At 37.4% G+C, this 22443-nt stretch overlaps 1 protein-coding gene across 2 annotated transcripts in view; it reads left to right on the top strand.

Annotated features, from left to right (window-relative positions):
* UGGT2 (UDP-glucose glycoprotein glucosyltransferase 2) overlaps positions 1-21969 on the top strand; it is a 145245-nt gene extending 123276 nt beyond the window's left edge. For both annotated transcript variants that reach the window (XM_027557837.1, XM_027557836.1), the window contains exons 33-39: positions 1256-1340; positions 3173-3355; positions 6091-6251; positions 7313-7427; positions 14551-14667; positions 18698-18824; positions 21540-21969. In XM_027557837.1, the coding sequence (XP_027413638.1) occupies positions 1256-1340; positions 3173-3355; positions 6091-6251; positions 7313-7427; positions 14551-14667; positions 18698-18824; positions 21540-21562 (811 nt within the window). In that variant the 3' untranslated portion in view covers positions 21563-21969. The remainder of the gene's footprint in view (positions 1-1255; positions 1341-3172; positions 3356-6090; positions 6252-7312; positions 7428-14550; positions 14668-18697; positions 18825-21539) is intronic.
* The last annotated feature ends 474 nt before the right edge of the window (positions 21970-22443 follow it).

Here is a 22443-nt window from a genome sequence, read left to right as displayed (position 1 = left end):
CATGTCCAGTTCTAACTGTTGCTTCCTGACCTGCATACACATTTCTCAAGAGGCAGGTCAGGTGGTCTGGTATTCCCATCTCTTTCAGAATTTTCCACAGTTTATTGTGATCCACACAGTCAAAGGCTTTGGCATAGTCAATAAAGCAGAAATAGATGTTTTTCTGGAACTCTCTTGCTTTTTTGATGATCCAGGAGATGTTGGCAATTTGGTATCTGTTTCCTCTGCCTTTTCTAAAACCAGCTTAAACATCTGGAAGTTCACGGTTCACGTATTGCTGAAGCCTGGCTTGGAGAATTTTGAGCATTACTTTACTAGCGTTTGAGATGAGTGCAATTGTGCGATAGTTTGAGCATTCTTTGGCATTGCCTTTCTTTGGGATTGGAATGAAAACTGATCTTTTCCAGTCCTGTGGCCACTGCTGAGTTTTCCAAATTTGCTGGCATATTGAGTGCAGCACTTTCACAGCATCATCTTTCAGGATTTGAAACATCTCAACTGGAATGCCATCACCTCCACTAGCTTTGTTTGTAGTGATGCTTTCTAAGGCCCACTTGACTTCACATTCCAGGATGTCTGGCTTTAGGTGAGTCATCACACCATCATGATTATCTGGGTGGTGAAGCTCTTTTTTGTACAGTTCTTCTGTGTATTCTTGCCACCTCTTCTTAATATCTTCTGCTTCTGTTAGGTCCCTACCATTTCTGTCCTTTATCGAGCCCATCTTTGCATGAAATGTTCCCTTGGGATCTCTCATTTTCGTGAAGAGATCTCTAGTCTTTCCCATTCTCTTGTTTTCCTCTATTTTTTGCATTGATTGCTGAGGAAGGCTTTCTTATCTCTTCTTGCTATTCTTTGGAACTCTGCAGTCAGATGCTTATATCTTTCCTTTTCTCCTTTTCTCCTAAATCTCTTAACTAAAGATTAGACTTTAGTTAAACTAAATACTGTTTCAAACTTGCTTCTTTCTCTTGTCAGCTGGAACAATCAATCAGTTTAGTCTATATCAGGTGTGTGTGTATATATATATATATACACACGCACACACACACACACACGTATGTGTATCTATATATATACACCTATTTTATATTCTTATACGTTATATACTGATGAGCAACCATAGTATTTGAAGACACTTCACTCTATTTCTGCATAATCTATAGTGAAAAACTAGTTAATATCTTTAAATACTTAAATGCCTTAAGAGAAGTAGGATGAAACCCTATTAATGTGAGTTTATTGTTTTATGCAGAATTATGATGCTTTCTGTTTTACGGAACACAAAAACACCAGTGAAGTTCTGGTTTCTTAAAAATTATCTCTCACCAACATTTAAAGTAAGTACATTAATTTTTTATATAGAGTGGTTAATATTTCAATAGTAAGTTATTTATATCATTGCAACATTTACATAACATTTCTTTTTTTAGAATGTGTCTTTTGAAATGTATATTTACTCAAATTATTATATATAATCAATTAAAACTTGGTATTCAGTATTTTTATCTGGCTTAAAAATTCTGTACAGCTTTTATTTAAAGCAGTGATGAAAAAGACAACAGGAGATGGTTTAAAGTAAACTCAGGATTAGTGGATTTTCATGATAAAAGTTGGCAATGAAAAATATGTGCAGATTGTTAATTTTAAAACTTATATTTTTGTTATATTTTTACAAAGAAAGGAAGAACAGTAGTATCCAGAACATATGAAAATTGTACCACAGGAAATAGTTTGATAAAGCTGAGAAGAGTGAAGGCTCTGGTGTCGCATGCAGTGCGTGGTTGCTGTGGTCCTGCGGACACTACAGTTAGTGTCTGTGGCATTTTATGTTTAGCACGTCTGTTCCCCTTTACTTAGCCCCACAGTTTTGCCCTCTTTCTTCCTGTTAATCAGATTCCTGGCAAGTTAAGGTCTGTTTTGACAGCAGTTAAAGGAGTTCTCTTTCTAGACCCAAACCAGTGGTGAAAGCAGAAATAAAAACAGTCAACCATGCTTTTATTCCTTGGTATTGCCAGGTACATTTCTGAGTACTTTACCTCCATTATTCAGTTGCTCTGCATAAAGTGCTATTCCCAGAAAAACCAAGACTCAGAAGTTACACAGCTGACTTGCACAATTGAGAGGTATCCAGGACCACCCCTAAGTTCAAGAATCCAGTAGGTCTCACAGAACTCAGAAAAGCAGTTACACTCAGAGTTACATAGTTCTTTACAGCAAAAGGATGCAGATTAAAATCAGCAAAGCAAAGAGACACATAGGACAGAATCCAGGGGAGACCAGACCAAGCTTTCCTTTTCCTCTCCCAGTGGAGTTGTGTGCACAGAGCTTGCATCTCCTGGTAGAACTGCAGCAGCATACATGGAGTGTTGCTAAATAAAGAAGCCCATTCAGACCTCGTGTACAGGGTTTTTATTGGGGGTTGCGTTTTTAATCCTTGAAGCAAATAGTCATAAATCTCAGATACTTATATCAAGAATATAATTTATCAGTTTACAACTCATTTTGTGTGTGTGTGTTTTTTTTCAACACCTTTCACATCTTCTGCCTCTCTGATCAACCAGCATGTGGACATGTGCATGAAGTGTTTGATTCATAGGTGTTCCAAGATCCAGAGGCTTTCTTTTCTGTCATTAAGTTTTCAGGTCAGACATTAGTAGTAAAACTAGAGGAACAGTTATCTTAATTAATAACTCTGCTAATTAATGTAGTGTACCTGTTTTTTTAATGTCTTTCAAGGGCTTCCCTGGTGCCAGCTCAGGTAGGAAAAAATCTACCTGGAACTCAGGAGACCCGGGTTCAATCTCTGGGTCAGAAAGATCCCCTGGAGAAGGGAATGGCTACCCACTCCAGTATTCTTGCCTGGAGAATCCCATGGACAAAGAAGCCTGGCGGGCTACACATCCATGGGATTTCAAAGAGTCAGACACAACTGAGTGACTAACACTTTTTTTCATTTTTCATGTATACTTATATTTTTATATTTGTCAGCATCACCATATTTCTTATTAATAGGTATAAGTTGTAGGTGACAACCATTTAAGACATTTTACCAATTCATTTGTAACAATATGTAGTAAACTCTAACTTTTAAAATGTTAACATTTTTCTATGAAACAAAAACTACTTTCTGTTCCTTAAACATATTCTTTGATTTGTATGTGTGTTTTAGGAAGTGATCCCGCACATGGCTGAGAAGTATGGCTTCCAGTATGAACTAGTCCAGTATAGGTGGCCCCGGTGGCTTCATCAGCAGACAGAAAAACAGCGGATTATTTGGGGTTATAAGATTCTTTTCCTTGATGTCCTTTTTCCTCTTGCAGTGGACAAAATCATTTTTGTTGATGCTGACCAGGTAATAAGATTAACTATTGTTTTTAAGAATACTTTAACTTTTTCACACTTTGAAGTATTCAGTTCAGTTCAGTTGCTAAGTCGTATCCGACTCTGCGACCCCACGAATTGCAGCACGCCAGGCCTCCCTGTCTATCACCAACTGCCGGAGTTCACTCAGACTCACGTCCATCGAGTTGGTGATGCCATCCAGCCATCTCATCCTCTGTCGTCCCCTTCTCCTCCTGCTCCCAAAGCCCCCCAGCATCAGAGTCTTTTCCAATGAGTCAACTCTTCGCATGAGGTGGCCAGAGTACTGGAGTTTCAGCTTTAGCATCATTCCTTCCATAGAAATCCCAGGGCTGATCTCCTTCAGAATGGACTGGTTGGATCTCCTTGCAGTCCAAGGGACTCTCAAGAGTCTTCTCCAACACCACAGTTCAAAAACATCAATTCTTTGGCGCTCAGCCTTCTTCACAGTCCAACTCTCACATCCATACATGACCACTGGAAAAACCATAGCCTTGACTACATGGACTTTTGTTGGCAAAGTAATGTCTCTGCTTTTGAATATGCTAGGACACACTTTATGTTGCTGCTGTTTACTGCTGTCTTTGTTGCCATGCTATGTAAACATAAGACATAATTTTGATATATAAGGAAAGTATCTTTTCTAAAGATAATCTGCATTCCAGGGGAAAATCAAAAGTTTTGCCAGAAGTACCAGTTATTCCTTAAGATATGGCAATTTTTCCTCTGAGGTAGTGTTTTTTTTTTTTTTTTTTGGTAGTTAAAAATAAAACAAATACTTATATAAATCATCACAATAAAAGTAGCTATATGAATTCCTGTGGATATGAGCTGAAATTTGTTTAAAGTGAACTGTTTCTTCTTGCTGGAAAAGTTAGCAATTACACACATTCACCTCTCTTTTTTCCCCCTTCAGCAACATTCTTTGGCAATTAGCAATAACCAAATCCCATTATTCTGGCACTTAAAAGAAGCCTAATTTGGCCAAAAAAATTATGGTCCTCAGCTTTCAACAGAAATTTTTATGATTTTTACCCTTCCCTCCTTACCTGCCTTTGTAATCATGAATGGTAAAAAAAAAAAATAATAAGTACTTTTAAAATACACAGAATTTTTCTTAAAGCCTTTAAAAATATGCAGAATTTCTAAAAACAATAGTATGTAAATATAAGTGTTATTTTAGTTAAATGCACAAGTTAGCATATTATTTAGTACTAAAGTATATTTTCAAATCCTATTTTATAATATACTTCTATATTATATCTATATATCCTAAATTCTGTTATCTTTGTATTGTTTTCCAAATTGATAAATGTGAATAATTATAATGAAAAACTAAGAAAGTAGGCAAAAGTGTAATGAAGTATTTTCAAACATACTAACATAAAATTGATTTCTCTTTCCCATTATATATGCATTAATATTTTTCTAGCAGGCTAGAGTCTGTTATAAAATCAAACATGCTAATATTACTTCATTGAAGCCATTGAGAATAATCAGAAGATTTTTATGATTCAAACTAACATTTGCCAGTATATTTACAGTAATAGATATATACCATAAAAATTGTTTTGAATTATTAATCTATACCTTGAGAAATTAAGAGCTGTGTACTTCTATATTTAATTCCTTACCAAAATATGTTTTGTTCAGAATACCTTGATTATAAATCAAAACCACAATGAGATATCACCTCACACATGTCAGAATGGCTATCATCAAAAAGCACAAATAACAAATATTGGTGAGGATGTGGAGAAAAGGAAACCCTCCTACACTGTTGGTGGGAATGTAAATTGGTATAGCCACTGTGGAAAATAGTATGGAGGTTCCTCAAAAAAACTTTCCATAGAACAACCATGTGACCCAGAAATCCCAGTCCTGGGTATATAGCTGAAAGAAACAAAAACACTAATTCAAAAAGACATATATACCCCAATGTTCATAGCAGCATTATTTAAAATTGCCAAGATATGATAGCAATCTAAGTGTCCATCAACAGATGAATGAATACAGAATGTGATACATATTACTACTCAGCCATAAAAAAAGAATGGAATGTTGCCATTTGCAGCAACATGGATTGACTTGGAGGGCATTATGCTCAGTGAAATAATTCCAACAGAGAAACACAGATATGGTATCATATCACTTATATGTGGCGTCTAAAAGTGCAACAAACTAGTGAATAAAACAGAAAGCAGACTCACAGAGAACAAAGTAGTGGTTACCAGTGGTGAGAGGGAAGAAAGGAAAGGCAAATATATGGGTAGGAGATTAAGAGGTACAAGCTCTTAGGTATAAAGTAAGCTACAAGAATATATTGTACAACATGAGGGATTTACCAATATTTTATGATAACTATAAATGAAATATAACCTTTAATAATTGTGAGTCACTATCATATACCTGTGACTTATATACTATTATGTATCAACTGTACTTCAGTTTTAAAATATCTTTATTAAAAATGATGTAACAAACTATTCTTATTAATGAATAAAACCACTAACATACAGACTAGGTATGTACATTTTAGGTTTCTTTTAACCTGTGAGGATAAGGGGGAAAAGTAGAAACTCGGTAAACTCACGCTGGATGAAGGAACTGTGGGGAAAATTCAGGTCTCTGACTTTTCTACAACAAGATAATAATGACTTGAGAGTCACATTAAAAGGGCTTCTATTATTTTATACTCTTCATCAGAGAAACTGTTCTGTTATTTAGATTGTGAGACATGACCTGAAAGAACTTCGAGATTTTGACCTGGGTGGAGCTCCTTATGGGTATACTCCCTTCTGTGATAGCCGCACAGAAATGGATGGATATCGCTTCTGGAAAACAGGCTACTGGGCATCACATCTTCTAAGAAGGAAATACCATATCAGGTAAGAAAATTCATACTCTTATCCTTGAGTGAATAACTTTTTGAATCACAAGGATCAGTTTTCTTTGAAATTCTAAAATAACAGCAACCAATTATATAGTGCTTATTACATGCCAGTCACTCTTACAAGATTTAAAATCTATTAACTCATAAAATCTCTATGACAGCCTTTTGATACTGTTATCATCCCTATTTTATAGATGTGAAAACTGAGGCATATAGCATTTTTGTACCTTGCCCATGCTTACGCTGCTAGTCCAAAGCTGAGCCAGGAGTTAAGCCCAAGTAACCTGACTCTACTGTCTGTTCCTAACTACTGCAGAAGATTTAAACTTTGTTTGTCATGTAACAGAATGAAGATACTGTCTTCAAAGCTGATATTATGAGGACCTCCCTGGTAGTCCAGTGGTTCAGACTCCACGCTCCCAATGCAGGGGACCTAGGTTCAATCTCTATTATGGAAACTAGATCCCACATGCCACATCTGAGACCTAGCACAGCCAAATAATTTTTTTTTAATTAGAAAAAAAAAGCTATTACTGTTTTGTAGGGCCATGAGTTTCAGGAGATCTTAGAAAAACTTGGTAGTGACCCTAAGAGGATGTGGATCCTAACAGCATCAAATCGAACCTCAAATTCCTTGGAAATAGTATTAGACATGGGGAGAAAATTATGAAAGGATTCATTGTTGTTAGACCTAAGCATATCTAAAGTTGATACCATCACTGTAGATAGACACTGCTGCTGCTGCTGAGTCGCTGCAGTCATGTCCGACTCTGTGCGACCCCAGAGACGGCAGCCCACCAGGCTTCCGCGTCCCTGGGATTCTCCAGGCAAGAACACTGGAGTGGGTTGCCATTTCCTTCTCCAATGCATGAAAGTGAAAAGTGACAGTGAAGTCGCTCAGTCGTGTCCGACTCCTAGCAACCCCATGGACTGCAGCCTACAAGGCTCCTCCGTCCATGGGATTTGCCAGGCAAGAGTATTGGAGTGGGTAGACACTAGAGGAAAGTAAATATACATAAACAACACTGGCTGTCAAGGAGTATACATTTCTTGCAGCGCCTTATACGTGGTGGATCTTAAGAAGTTCAGGAGAATTGCTGCAGGTGACAGGCTCCGGGGCCAGTACCAAACTCTCAGTCAAGATCCAAACAGTCTTTCAAACCTAGATCAGGTAAGTGAAATATTTATGGAATAATTTTCAGTACACATAGACTGCTGTAACCTCCTGCTTATAAACATCTCAATCTTGTATTTTCAACCTTTCTTCCCTTTATACAATTTTGTACATATTTTTTCACTTTAAGCCCAGCATTGTCAGAACTGAGTGTTTGATCTTGACTTTTCCATCCTTAAACCTCTTTCCACCGTGTGTCTTCACTATGTTACCTGTCTTTTTCTCACTTGCCTCCATCGTCATTTAAACGTGTCTGTCTCCCTCCCTCTCTCTCCCTTTCTCTCATTCTCTCTGATCTCTAAGATAAATTCCCTTCATCCTTTGCCCTCCCTGGATACTGCCTTACACTTTGTTTTTCCTCATAGACAAATACTTTTTTCCATGTCCTCTTATTTCCTCACTATGGTACCCTTAATTTTCTCAGAAGGAAATGGCAACACACTCCAGCTTTCTTGCCTGGGAAATCCCATGGACAGAGGACCCTGGCGGGCTACAGTCTATGGGGTCACAAAAGAGTCAGACGCGACTTAGCAATTAAACAACAACAACAAGAAAAAGACCCTGCAGTCCTTAGTGTCCGCTATTCCTTCTTTCCAGTGAATAACAAATATAAGTTCTTATTAGAACCATACATATTTGTTCATTCAGTCAGCAAGTATCTGTTAAATACTTATAATGTGTCAGATACTTTCCTAAGCCCTGGGACATCAGAAAACAAAGCAGAGATCCTTAGCTCTTGGTGGTTTCATTCTAGTGGTAAAATAACCAAATACATCAATGAACAGTATTTAAAGGTAATGCGTACTTCAGAGACAAAGTAAAACAGGAAAACATGGTAGAGTTCAGAATGGTGAACAGGGGTTAGAGTTTGCTGTTGTAAATTGAGTGGCCGTAGACCTGTATGAAGGTGACATTCCAATGGAGGCTTAAGAGCTGACTGTGCAGATACTGGTGAGAATTCCAAACAGAAAGACTATTGAATACAAAGGTCCCAAGGTGAGAGTGGGTCTTACATGTTTGAGGAATAGTAAAGATGGGGAGAAAATAGTCTGATGTAAGGGAAGAGAGGTGACAGAGGGTCTAGATAACACAGAAACTTGAGGCCCTTTGTTTAAAAGTCAAGCGAATGTAATATACTAATGATTGATTCAAGACCACAGTGATGAAGGACCGATTTAAAAAAAAAAAATCATTCTTGAAAGTTGAGAGAACTCACCATATGTATGTGTGCAAATGCAAGGTAGTGTCTGCAATATTGCCAATTAGTTACCAAAAAAATGATGTTGAGTCCGCAGTAAACCCCAGTGACGTTCCAGATTTAGATTATGAATACCACATTTTTATAATTCAGTCATTTCCCTGGTGGGTTAATCATAAGGAACCCTATCTGCCTGTGGATAACTGAAGAAAAGACCAGTTTTTCAGCAAGCATCTCAGGAACTCTCCCAGAACAGCATCACTGTATTTGGGGAATAGTTGTCCTTTCTCTGATATGTTTGACTCCTGTTCCTGCCAGTCCAGTAAATGCTTCTCTCTGAAGTCAGAATAATATCTTCTTATCCAGTGAACACTTTTTGTTTATTTACCTTCTTTGCAACACAAATGTTTTCAACCTCACCTTTCTTTTTTTTTTTTTTTCACCAATTGATGTGTATTTAATCGCAGCCATCAGTTTACTATTTTAGTGTGAGAGTCAGTCTTTTCCTGGTTGGCCATTTCTAAGAAAGCAGACCTCTAGAGACACAGTTCTAAACTGTCTGACCTTTTCTATTCAGTTACTGGCTGCCCAGCTTGTACTTCTCCATGGTCTCTTTCTTGGGTGGCTGAGGTTACCTTCTCTTTTGGTTCCCTCCTTCTTTGACTCTGCCTCATATTTTGATGCCCTCTTCGGCTTTGATTCAGTTTCTTACGTGCACAGGAACAGAAAAAACAGTTTGGTTTTCTTGTTTTCTTTCTTTTTTTTTTTTTTTATCAATTCTTTACATTTCCATTCATGTTTTATTATTTTTTTTCTAAATTATTTGAGGACAAACTGGAGATAACTTTGCCACTTTACCTTGAAATAATTTAACACGTACTCCCTTGGAACAAAGACATTTTTTTGTATGACCACAGAGCAATTATCAACAGTAGACATTATATCACAGATACAGTGTTATTATCTAAATTCAGTTCATTCTCATATTTTGTCAATTGTACTATTAACCTCACCTTTCTTGAAACTCCCTTGGCTTTCATAATACCAAATCTTCTTGCTGCTTCTCTGATGTCCATGACTTTCCCACTGCAATTTATTTTAGAGCTACTCTTTTTCTACCTCTTATTTATATGTTGCTGTCTTCTAAATTTCTGCTCGTGGCTCACTTCTCATTCTGTGCCCACTCTATTAGCACTCCTACAAACACTCAAGGTTTTAATTCACAGCTTTTCTATCAAGAATTCCCAAATCTTTGGCTCTTCTCTCTCCTCTGAATGCCTGACTCATATATTAAATCTATTGAAATAGACACAGTAATGCCCAGAACATTTCTGAAATTAAAAATCAAAATTCAAGCTACATTTCTCTTCCACTATTCCCTACATCAGCAGATACTATTCAGCTGCCTGTTACAGGTTAGGTTATCCAGTAAACAAACTGACTCTAAATTAGCTTGCAGGAAGTTTATTAGGACGTGCTTTCAGGACCAATAGCTCTTAGAGAAGGAAAAGAAGCAGAATTGGGCGAATTCTACAAATTCAACAAAGGCCTCAGACAACCCCTACAGGGGGCTCTAAAGCTGATATGGCCTTTCTTGATTGTCACAGTTTGTTCAGGGGGGCTGGATCTTTGTTCCTTCACCTAGATTCCCCAAACCTAGTGATATGACCCAGAGCCTCCCAGAGTTATGAGGATAATAGGCACAGCTTCCCCAGGAAGCTCACTGGGAGGGATAAGCAGGGTCACTTCTACTTTGTCCCCTTGAACCCATGTCCTTGCCTTTCTGGGCCCCTGACCAATCAACCAAGCCATTCACCATTTCATATGAATTTATATATTTTTTAGCCTTAGGCTACTTCTCTTCTGTATACAAGTAAATGATAAGTTACATCATCTGAAGTAGTTAAAATAATTCTTAGAAAAGCAGTAGCACAAAGTACTATATTGAAAAGAAAAAGGATCTCAAATAACCTCAGCTTCTACCTAGAAACTAGGGGGAAAAAAGCAAATTTTAAACCAGAGTAAAAAAGAGGGAATAATTAATGAGTGGAGTGGAATCAATGAAAGCAGAAATCAATGAAATGAAAAAATGGAAAAAATTATGTGTTTCAGTAGGTTTTCTTACAAACAAAAGCTGGTTTTTTGATAAAATTAGCAAAACTCAAACCGCTAGCCAGACTGATCAGGAAGAAGATAAAAGACACAAATTACTAATATAATGTAGAAATGAGAGACATGATAGCACAGTATCTATAGATACTGAAAGAACAATGAGAAACTATTATGAACAACTTGATGGTAATAAACAACTTCGATGAAATGGACAAATTACATAGAAGACAAACTATCAAAATGTACTCAGAATGAAATAGATAACCTGAAGAACCCTGTATCTATTGAAGAAATTGAATTTAGCACAACTTTCCAGGCCCAGATAGCTTCTAATTTCTACCAAACTTACATGAAATTCTACCCAGTATTAAAGAAAGAAATAATATCAGTTTTCCACACACTCTTCAGAAAAGTGACATGCCATTACGTTTGCATGTTCTGTTGTTAGAAGGAAGTCAGTGGGTCCAGCCACACTCTAGGAGGAATACTTGCACAAGAGCGTGAGTACTGTGAGGCAAGGATCACTGGGGGCCATGTCAGAAGCTTCCTGCCACAAACCCTGATATCTATCAAAACCAGATTGAATAAAAAAGATTTTACTCAATGGTAAAAAGGTATATTTACTGAACAGTAAAAAGGGTGGAATTACTCATCATATACATAACAACTTTGATGAATCTAAAAATTATGCTGATCTAATTAAACAAGCCAGGCCAAAAATATACATATTGTGTGATTCTGTTTATATAAAATTCTAGAAAATGTAAACCAATCCACTTGGACAAAAAGCAGTTCATGTTTGCCCAAGAACTGGCTTAGGTGTATGTAGAAAGGACAGCCCAGAAGGATTGCAAAAAGGCACAAGACACTTGGGGGTTATGTATATATTCAATGAGCTTGATTGTGGTCATAGTGTCAGGAATATTTAATATGTGAAACTTATCAAATTGTACCCTTTAAATATGTACAGTGAGTGGACTGACATAAGGTTAGACATATAAATCAATGGTATAGAATTGAGAGTCCAGAAATAAACTGAGAGTCCATGTATCTATGCTCACTAGATTTTTGACAAGCATACCAGGATAATTTAAAGGAGAAACAATAGTTTTTTTCAACAAAGGTGTTAGAACAATAAGATATCTACCTGCAAAGAATGAATTGGACCCCTTCCTAACACCATACACCATATACAAAAACTTAACTCAGAATGGATCAAATGCCTGAACGTGAGAGGATGAAGTGTAAAACTCTTACAAAGCATTGACATAAATCTTTCTAACTTTGGATTAGGCAATGGTTTCTTAGGTATGAAACAAGTATAAGCAACTAAAGAAAAAACAGATAGGACTGCATCAAAATTAAAAACTTTGTTCATGAAAGAACACAAAGTGAAAAAGACAACCCACAGAATGGAAGGAAATACTTGAAATCATATATCTGATAAGGGACTAGTATCCAGAACATATAAAGGATTCATAATTTAATAACAAAAAGACAACCAATATTTTGAATACTCAAAGGATTTAAATAGATATTTTTCCACAGAAGGTACACAAGTGGCCAGTAAATGCATGAAAACATGCTCAGCATCATTGGTCACTAGGTACTGCATTAAAACTACAAGATACCACGTCATACTCACTGGAATGGCTATAATAAAAAGATGGTCCATAACAGCATTGGCAAGGATATGGAGAAATTGGAACCGTCGTACACTGCTGATGAGGATGCAAAATAGTGTAGGGTATGTGTCTGTGTGTTTTTCCAGCCATGTTTAGTTGGATGGGGGCAGGTCAGAGTTTGGATTTAACCAGAACTATTTTGCCAGACATATCCAACTAAATGAGAGAAGGGTAAGACAGTTGAGAATCTATTCAGGGGATTAAATATAAGGATTAACCATGGAAATTGAAGAAAGGAGAGTGAAGACATCAAGGATAAATGACAGTGAAACAGTGGTGCGATCAGGTCTAAAGGGGATTGAAGGATGTTGATATCTGAGTACTTGATGGAGTAAGCTGAAAATCTAGAGGTAGTCAGAGAGTGGGAGTATGACGGGAGAAAGTGGCTAAGATGACAGACCCGGTTATTTAAGGATTTAAAGAATGGATTTCCAGGAAAAGGGGATTCAAAGAAGGAATAGTCAAACTTTTATTTTTGTTTAATTGATAAGACTTTTTTAGAGCAGTGTTAGACTTACAGGGAAAAAAATGAGTAGAAAGTACAAAGAATTCTCATATTTCTGGGCTCTATTCTGTTCCATTGCTGTGTTTGTCTATTATTTTACAAATCTCCATGTTTTAATTAACTAGAGAATTTATATGAAGATTTTCAAATTCAGTATTATCATCCTGTTTGTTATTCTTCTTCAACCTTGGGTTGGCTATTCTGGGCCTTCTATGTAAACTTTAGAATCAGTTGATATCCACAAAATAACTTTCTGGGACTTTGATTAGGATTGTGTTGAATTTATAAATTGAGTTGGAAAGAACTGACATCATACCAGTATTGCTGCTGCTGCTGCTAAGTCGCTTCAGTCGTGTCCGACTCTGTGCGACCCCATAGACAGCAGCCCACCAGGCCCCGCCGTCCCTGGGATTCTCCAGGCAAGAACACTGGAGTGGGTTGCCATTTCCTTCTCCAATGCATGGAAGTGAAAAGTGAAAGTGAAGTTGCTCAGTCATGTCCGACTTTCTATCTGTGAATATGAAATACCTCTCCATCTATTTAGATGTCCCTAAGTTTCTTTCATCAGAATTTTAGTTTTCCTTATGTAGAGGAACATTCTTTTAGATTTTTACCTGGGTTTGTTTGGTGGGGTTTTGGGGTGGGGGGTAGATTGTGCTAATGTAAATGATGGTATGCTTTCAATTTTAAATTCGACTTGTTCATTGCTGGTATATAGCACTTGACTTTCTGTATATTAACCTTGTATCCTGAAACCTTGTTACAATTGCTTATTCATTGCAGGAGTTTGCTATTGATTCTTGTCATCGTCAAACAAAGACAGTTTTATCGCTTCCTTTCCAATCTGTATACTGGTTTATATTTCCTTTTCCTATCATGTTGCATCGGCTAGGACTTTCAGTATTATGATTAATAGGAGTGCTGTGAGAAGAACCCTAAAATTATAAATCTTGGACCTTAGATGGGACATCCAACACAAGTACCCCTGGTGCCCTCTGGGAGAGAGAGGAAACATGCCCTTTGCTCCAGAATGCAAACAGATACTCTCTGGGGACACATAGGGACGGGCTCTACAACCCTTGACGTATAAACAGATACCTCTGCGAAAAGGGTCTCTTGATGTCTCCAGAGATCTGTCTTTAACTTAATAGGTTCATTTGCCATTTAAACATCCTTTTACCCGGGTGCCAGCAGTCTTTGCTTAGAAAGCTGTGAGTGTGCAGAAGTTTCCTGATAGGGAACTGAAAAGTCACCTCAGAATCTGGAGAGTGTGGTGGTGACCACATAACCAGTAAGATACGGTGTAAGTGATTAATCCTGGTGTTTCAAGGCAGTTGGAAGTAGAAAGGGAATTGCAAAGGTGGGTTCTGGGCCCCCCTCTTCACCCCCAATGCAGGAGTAAAGTCCAGAGCAGGTGTGTGCTTCCTCCCAGTGCACAGGTTCATTCACGATATGAGACCATTGGGTCAAATTAAGTATTTAAAGCTTAAAAATATGACCATATCTCAGATTTGGGTATGTTTTATAGAATCCACTTACAATCTAAATGACAGCTTCAACTTCTTCCACTCTGACTCTAATTGAAATTCCTCTGTGTTGAAATCATTCTTTTTCTAATAGGATCTTCCCAATAATATGATTTACCAAGTTGCCATCAAGTCTCTTCCCCAAGAATGGTTGTGGTGTGAAACCTGGTGTGATGATGAATCCAAGAAAAGAGCCAAAACAATTGATCTGGTGAGTGTTTGCATTTTCCTTTGTATAAGCAGATATGAAAATGTTCCAATAGAAGTATTTTCTGTTTTACAAATGGCATGGCACCCTGTGGCTCAGTCTGTAATTTACTGTTTTATTTACCTACGTTGGCAGGTATAGGGCTGTATCAGGGGCTCCCAAGACCACCCCAGGTTTGATGATTTGATAAGAGGACTCTTAGGACTCAGAATATTTCATGGCTATGGAAATATTACAGTGAGAGAATACAAAGTGAAATCAGCAGAAGGAAAAGGCGCATGGGGTGAAGTTCAGAGAAAACCAGATCCAAGCCTCCAAGAGTCCTCTCCCTGTGAAGTTACCTGGGACAACCCTCATTCCTTAAGCTCCAAGAAGTACACCACCACGTGTGAAATGTGGTCTATCAGGGAAGCTTACCAGAAAGCCAGTGCCCAAATTCTTATTGGGAGCTGGTCATGTAAGCAACCCCTCAGCCTGGCACGTGCCAAAATTCCCCATATCTAGAAAAAAGGCAGGTGGTCAGCATAAATTACAAGTTTGCACAGTTTAGGCACAGTGAACTGTTCTTATCAGGGAATGCTGGGAACACACCTGAAACCCAAGTTCCCAGAAGCCAGCCAAGGGCCAGCCTTGTAAGCACAGGCCTCTCAGAATAGCAGCCTCTGTGTTAATAGCAGCCTGCTGCGTTCTTTTCTGCACAAGGCCTTTTCAAAGAAAGGCCATCAACTGGCTGAAATGTCATAAACTAAACATATGATGAGTTATCATCTTAACATATCATCAGTTTAGTTCTTACGCCAATAATTTCCCCAAATAAAGACAGCCAGAATAATTCCAGCTACTTGCTGCTGCTACTGCTAACTCGCTTCAGTCATGTCCGACTCTGTGCGACCCCATAGACGGCAGCCCACCACCTCTGCCATCCCTGGGACTCTCCAGGCAAGAACACTGGAGTGGGTTGCCATTTCCTTCTCCAATGCATGAATGTGAAAAGTGAAAGTGAAGTCACTCAGTCATGCCTGACTCAGCAACTCCATGGACTGTAGCCTACCAGGCTCCTCCATCCATGGGATTTTCCAGGCAAGAGTACTGGAGTGGGGTGCCATTGCCTTCTCTGGCAATACTTAAATTATCCTATACATCTTTTTATTCATTATTTTTGAGAAATTTTTTTCTTAGGTTTTCATTGTAAGCAGTTTATGCTACACAGTTTAAATCTAGACATGAAATATTTTAAACTAGTTGATTTCTTGTCCATATGTAGACATTATATTCCAGTACTGTGTATTTTCTCTAGTAGTACAAGATATTATCATTTTTTTCCTGACCATATTTTTCTGTGGTGATATAAGTTTAGAATAATTGTGTACAAGATCTTCTTGTACACAAGATCTTCTTTGAAGAACAAACTGTCAAAATTTTAGACCTCATAGTTTTTAACAAAATAAGACTGGATAACAAAATAAAGGGATGTTTTACCAGATATGTACAGAAAGTAGCATGCCAAAATATAATTAGATTGCAATCATAGGTGATAGAATGTAGCAGAAACAAGTGGTCATCGGTCAGGAAAAAAACAAGGGAAATTTCTAAAGAGTGGATAAGGACATTACCGTGTTAAGGTTGTGTCACATAAGAATGTGACTCATCCGTTAGTTGACATAAGTCTCCTTGGGATTTTTAGTACTTAAATTAACATGAGCTACTCTAGCAAATGCCCAAATTTCTGTGGTTTCACGTACACCCAGGCCCAAGTGGGTGTCCTGTCAGTGAGTGGCTTCCCTGTACATCATGACTCAGGGACCAATCTCCATCCATCCTGGGACTTCTTCATCCTCCAGGGTCCTGTCATCATCTGTGTCCATCTGAAGCCGATCCATCCAGTATAGCAGCCACTTCCCACAGGCAGCCATAAAGTACTTAAAATGTTGCCAGTCTAAATTGAGGTATGCTCTAAAGTATAAAACACATCAGATTTTGAAGACTCAATAAAAATGTAAAAATATCTCATTACTAATTTTTATATTGATTACATTTTGACTAGATAACATTTTGGAAATACAGTGTTAAAATTTATTCCACCTGTTCCTTTTACATTTTTTTAATTTGGCTGTTTGAAAATGTAAAACTGCATTTGTGGCTTCCATCATATTTCTGTTGGGTAGTGTTGATCTGGAGGGTAAGAAGAAAGGGTGGAGGATGCATCCTGATCCTAAAGACCTTGGCCCCATGGTGGCAGTTGGTTGTGTGTCTACATCCAGTTATAAAAAGAGCTGAGGATCATCATTCCTGGATGGGCAGCCACTTCCTAGCAGTAGGTCTACTGAGAAAATGGATGGGTGGCATAGATTTTGGTGGACAACATCATCTCTTCGACAGAAACATTTAAAATAAAAAAGAACATGCTGTTTTTGGTCATCTTAGGGGAGAGGTTAAAAATGAAAATCAGGAAATGGCCTAACGGAGAGGAAAAAGCATTATTGACCTTAGGAACTATAGTTCTCTGTTGTGAGGGCTGACTTGTGCATTATAGGATGTTTAGCAGCATCCCTGGTCTCTACCCACTAGATGGCGATAGCGCCCCCCAGCCCCCAGTTACAGCCATCAAGTACCTCCAGACCTGGCTGCAGCTCCCCTGTGGGACATGATTGCCCCCTTGAAGCACTGCTGATAGAGATTATGCTTCCCAATGGCTTAGCAGGTAAAGAATCGACAATTGTAGCATAAGCTAAGGAAAGAATAGTACTTTGTTTTTTGTTTCTGACACAGTTAGAAAATCCGTTATCTTGTTCATAGAACACATTATCTGTGAAGTTAATTTGTACAGAGAAGTTCCTGTTACCCACTTACTTCAGAAATACATTACTGTAGGAAAAAATCCACAATGGAATGAACTGGAAATATTTGGTGAGGAAAGGATTAAGATACCAGGCTTATGGGTCATAAATAAGCTTTCCCATAAGGCATAAAAGATGAAGCAGGTTGGGGCTACCATGAGAAAGTGCCACATAGAAGTAAGCTTCAGGACACGTGCTCTATTAGTGTGCTTTGTGAAGAGCAGACGGATGCCTGTGTAGCTCTGTGAAGTTTGTGCTCCTCCTGTAACCTTTCTTTACATTCCTCAAGCCAAAGACACTGGAGTCATATTTGATGCCTCTCTTTCTCACAGTTCACATCCAGCCCACTAGCACTGTCAGCTGTATCTTCACATACATCCAGAGTCAGACCCTCCTTAAACTCTGCCTTTGCTTTTTGCCTTTTAAACTTAATTTCCCAAGAATCTTTATAGTAGAACCAATTGCTAATTAAAATTGATCAAGTATTAGAGGAACCTTGGGGATAACCTTGTTCTAATTTCCTCGTTTGCCAATGAAAAGACAGTTTCTGCCACTGGTGCCCACATACGCACACACACAGTTTGGTGATGTTTACAGGTCTCCCTACTAGTTTAAGTGGGACTGTCCAAGTCTAACTGCTAGTAAGAATTGGAACCATGAGGATCGAGGATCCCTGTCCATTGTTTTTCCACTGTGCCTCTTAAACAGACTACTTAAATATTCTTAAGGCATGGAGATTTATAGGCTACTCTGAATTTCACAACTATCAGTATTTTGCCAAATGAATTCCAGTTAACTGATTTTAATACCACAGCTGCTAATAAAAACAGAGGCATAGGAAAGAGGACAAATGCTTTTGCCAAAGAAACTCGAGACATTTCTAAAGGCTGACAATTAGTTCTACATATGAAAAAAAAACTATGTAAAACCAGGTTTTAGTCCAAAGAAAAGGCAAGAAAATATTTATTAATATAGTCTGCTGTGCTCTTTTACAGAATGGTCATATAATTGGCTTCTTTGTCCAAATATTTTATAGAATTGTTTGACAGACTTCTTATGAACCATCAGAAAATCTTCAAATTTTTGTTTAAACTTCTGATTGAGTGTTTGCATTAAACACTGCTTACATAAACTGCAGTTTGTCATTTCAGTTGATCCTTTCTCTATTAAACTAATTCTAATATTTATATTTTCAGTGCAATAACCCCAAAACAAAAGAACCTAAACTAAAAGCTGCTGCCAGGATTGTCCCAGAATGGGTGGAGTATGATACTGAGATACGGCAACTGTTAGATCACCTTGAGAACAAGAAGAAAAATGCAGGTGAGTTGTTCTGCAGTTGTGTATGAACCACATGTTGCACTAAGTGAAATTAGAATAATTACAAAATCATTTCTTAATGGTTATCAAATGATTACGTCAGAATTTCTTTACCAAAGTCTGTGACATGATTACAGATTTTCTTTTTGTGTGGACTAAGTTCACAAATTTAAAACATGGATAGAGAATCTATTCCCCTATGGATATAGCTTCATATCATCACATAGATAAGCAGCATAGTATTAGTCTCCTGACTTAAGATAGAGGTTAAAAAAAAAAAAAAAGTAAAAGAAACACTCTAAGATACACTGAATTTCCTAAATATGAAAATCCAAGCCCCGAAGTTTAATAAAAGCCTTACACAGCCAAATAGAGTATTTCCTCCTGTCCCCTTAATTAGTGACACACATAGTATGTTTCCTCATAGGAAGCTGGTTCCTTATTCCAATAGCCTTTATCACAGACCAGAGGATGGTTTGAATTAGTTTCCATTTCTTAGATTTAAAAAACTGAAATTACCTTAGCATTTTATCACCCTACATAAACCCTTAACACCAATAAATGTGTGTTGGATATTCTTTTAAAGCTGATATCAGCTTCTTGATTCCTTCATGATTCCCTTTCCTGGTCAGTACCTGTCTCTATTGTTCTTTGCTTTTTTTTAAAAGTAGTATTAGCCAGAAAGAAAAACACCAATACAGTATACTAATGCATATATATGGAATTTAAAAAGATGGTAACAATAACCCTGTAAACTAGACAGCAAAAGAGTCACTGATGTATAGAACAGTCTTTTGGACTCTGTGGGAGAGGGAGAGGGTGGGATGATTAGGGAGAATGGCACTGAAACATGTATAATATCATATATGAAATGAGTCGCCAGTCCAGGTTCGATGCATGATACTGGATGCTTGGGGCTGGTGCACTGGGACGACCCAGAGGGATGGTACGGGGAGGGAGGAAGGAGGAGGGAGGAGGGTTCAGGATGGGGAGCGCGTGTATACCTGTGGTGGATTCATGTTGATAATATGGCAAAACGAATACAATATTGTAAAGTTTAAAAATAAAATATAAAAAAATTAAAAATATAAAACTTAAAAAAATTAATAAAAGTAGTGTTGAGCTGCTGTTGTGTTCCAGTCAGTATGTTAAAGACTTTCACCGGTTAGACTAATTAATCCTCATCATAATTCTTTCTAGTAGTTCAGAATATAATTCTTATTGTCCTCAACTTTACTTTTTAGGGAGGCTGAATTTCCTCACATAAACATGAAATTGTGTTTTATATTGACTCTGTTTTCCTTAACAAAATCAATGTGTGCTATCGAAGAAGTTCAGTATTTTAAACACACCTGAGTATTTTTAATAATCTAATAATATAAAGGTGCCATTTCAGTTCAGGAGAAAGATTATTATGTAAGTGGCATAACTGTTTTCAAAGGGAGAGAAAGATAAGACAGGATGGAGGGAGAGAAGAAAAGAAACTAAAAAAGGAAAGAAGAAAAGAAAACTCACATAATTACCTCACAATAAAATATAAATGCATGAAACATTGAGATGAAATGTTTCTCTTATCAAATTGGAAAGAGTTAAAGGATTAACAATATCCAGCACTAGCAAGAGTATTGACAAGTAAGCGTGTATATACATACATATAGTAGCTATATAAATTAAGTAAATTTTGTAATATACATAAAAATTCAAATACATGCCATTTGATCCATGAGTTCATCAGAAACTTACATTTAAACAAAAATGTGTGTGTGTGTATGTTTGTCACAACATTGTCTTTAATAATGACATAGAATCTGTCCAACAATAGAGGACTGATCGATTGCATAATTCCAGTGGAATTTAGTGAAGAGAGAGAGAAAGTCTGCCATTTGGAATTGTGGAACAGGATCCGTTTAAATTGTGTTTTAGTTAATTTCTGCCTGGAAAATATCATTTTGAATTCTCACGTGTCTTAAATCCATTAGTATGTGTAGCGCATTGATGCAGGAGAAAAAAACATTTTGAACTCTTAAGTCTTCACTGGTATTGACTTTGATTCTCACAGTTATATAATATTTTTTCCTGCGTTTGAATGCTCTGCCCGCTCATCTTAGACAAAGACCACATATGTCTTCTGCTTTTTGTTGTTCCATTACATTAATGACGGCATACTTTGTACCTGCTGAGAAATCGATTTTTCACCATCAGGGTGCTAGGTCTTGGAGATAACAAAGATGAATAAAGTATTGTTCTAATAGACTCATGGGAGCTCACTTGTAGGTGGGTAAAAGGGCAAGTAGTTATGCTCCCATATGATCGATGCCATGGGCTTCCCTGGTGGCTCAGTTGGTAAAGAATCAGCCTGCAATGCGGCTGACTTGGGTTCGATCCCTGGGTCGGGAAGATCCCCTGGAGGAGGGCATAGCAACCCTCTCCAGTATTCTTTCCTGGAGAATCCCCATGGACAGAGGAGCCTGGCGGGCTACAGTCCACAGGGTCACAAAGAGTCAGACACAACTGAGCGATTTAAACACACAACAATAGATATCATAATGTACAAAGAGCTGTTCTCACTGTCACTTAATGAAGCGAGTAGGTACTAAACTAACAAACAGGAAGATCCTCGGTGAGCACCTACACTTTATGTTAATTCATGCCTCAGTGAGGTTTAACTAATTTGATATTTAAGATTTCAAGAGCTAAATATACTTTCCTCCCCTACAGTTTTGACACATGATGAACTCTAGCACTGGCTTGTGTAAGAAGATGAGAAAGTATGACAAGAAATCTGCCACCTGCTGGGGAAATGTGGAACTACTTCCAAGACTTGTCAAAGTTTCATTAAGATCAGTGACATATTCTTGGATTTAAATTATATTATTTAAAAGTAACATGTATTTAATGTATTGAATAAACTTAAGTTATATATTGTAAGAAATGACCATTGAGTGTTTAAAATTAGATGGTTCCTCTTTCCTGATTGCATAAAACACTGGGTTTTCATCAGTTAAAGTGATAATTTTGCCAGATAACCAGGTTGAACATATCTGACTAGCTGGTCCTCATGGAGATTTATCAAACCATCTACATCTTTGAATATTCCAGCTGTATTTATTTATATATTTCTTTATTCAAAAGATGCATTTAAATTTGAGAGACCTATTTTGTGTTTTTTTTCTTCTGAGAAAGAAGGACTTATGGTTATCTCTGAATAGTATTTTTAAAAATTAAGCCCATTTGTACCTTAACTATTTGTTTTAAAATGAAAGTAGTGCCACACTGTAACCACTTAGTTTATTTATCTTAAACCATATGATGTTTTAATCCTATATTTTTTTTAACTGGTTCTAATTTTTATTTTTATAAAATTATATTCACGGGCTTATGGGATGTGTATGTATTCTTTTTAAAAAAGAACTGGTTAGTTTTATAGAAACTAAGTTAAGAATATAAACAGCTTTTCTCTTTTATATTAGATGAATAATAATAGTAAATGTTCAAAAAAACTGTCCAGCTACTCTAGAATCATAGGATCTTGGGACAGGAGAAGACCTGTGTCATTTTGGACCCTGTCCTCTGAAGAAGCTGATTCACTGGGGCTGAGGTGAGTGTGGGAAATCATGATTGT

Source organism: Bos indicus x Bos taurus, chromosome 12 (assembly GCF_003369695.1).
Source record: "Bos indicus x Bos taurus breed Angus x Brahman F1 hybrid chromosome 12, Bos_hybrid_MaternalHap_v2.0, whole genome shotgun sequence".
Lineage (NCBI taxonomy): Eukaryota > Metazoa > Chordata > Mammalia > Artiodactyla > Bovidae > Bos > Bos indicus x Bos taurus.
The sequence above is the reverse complement of the archived record's forward strand: the minus strand, read 5'-3'. Positions and strand labels throughout refer to the sequence as shown.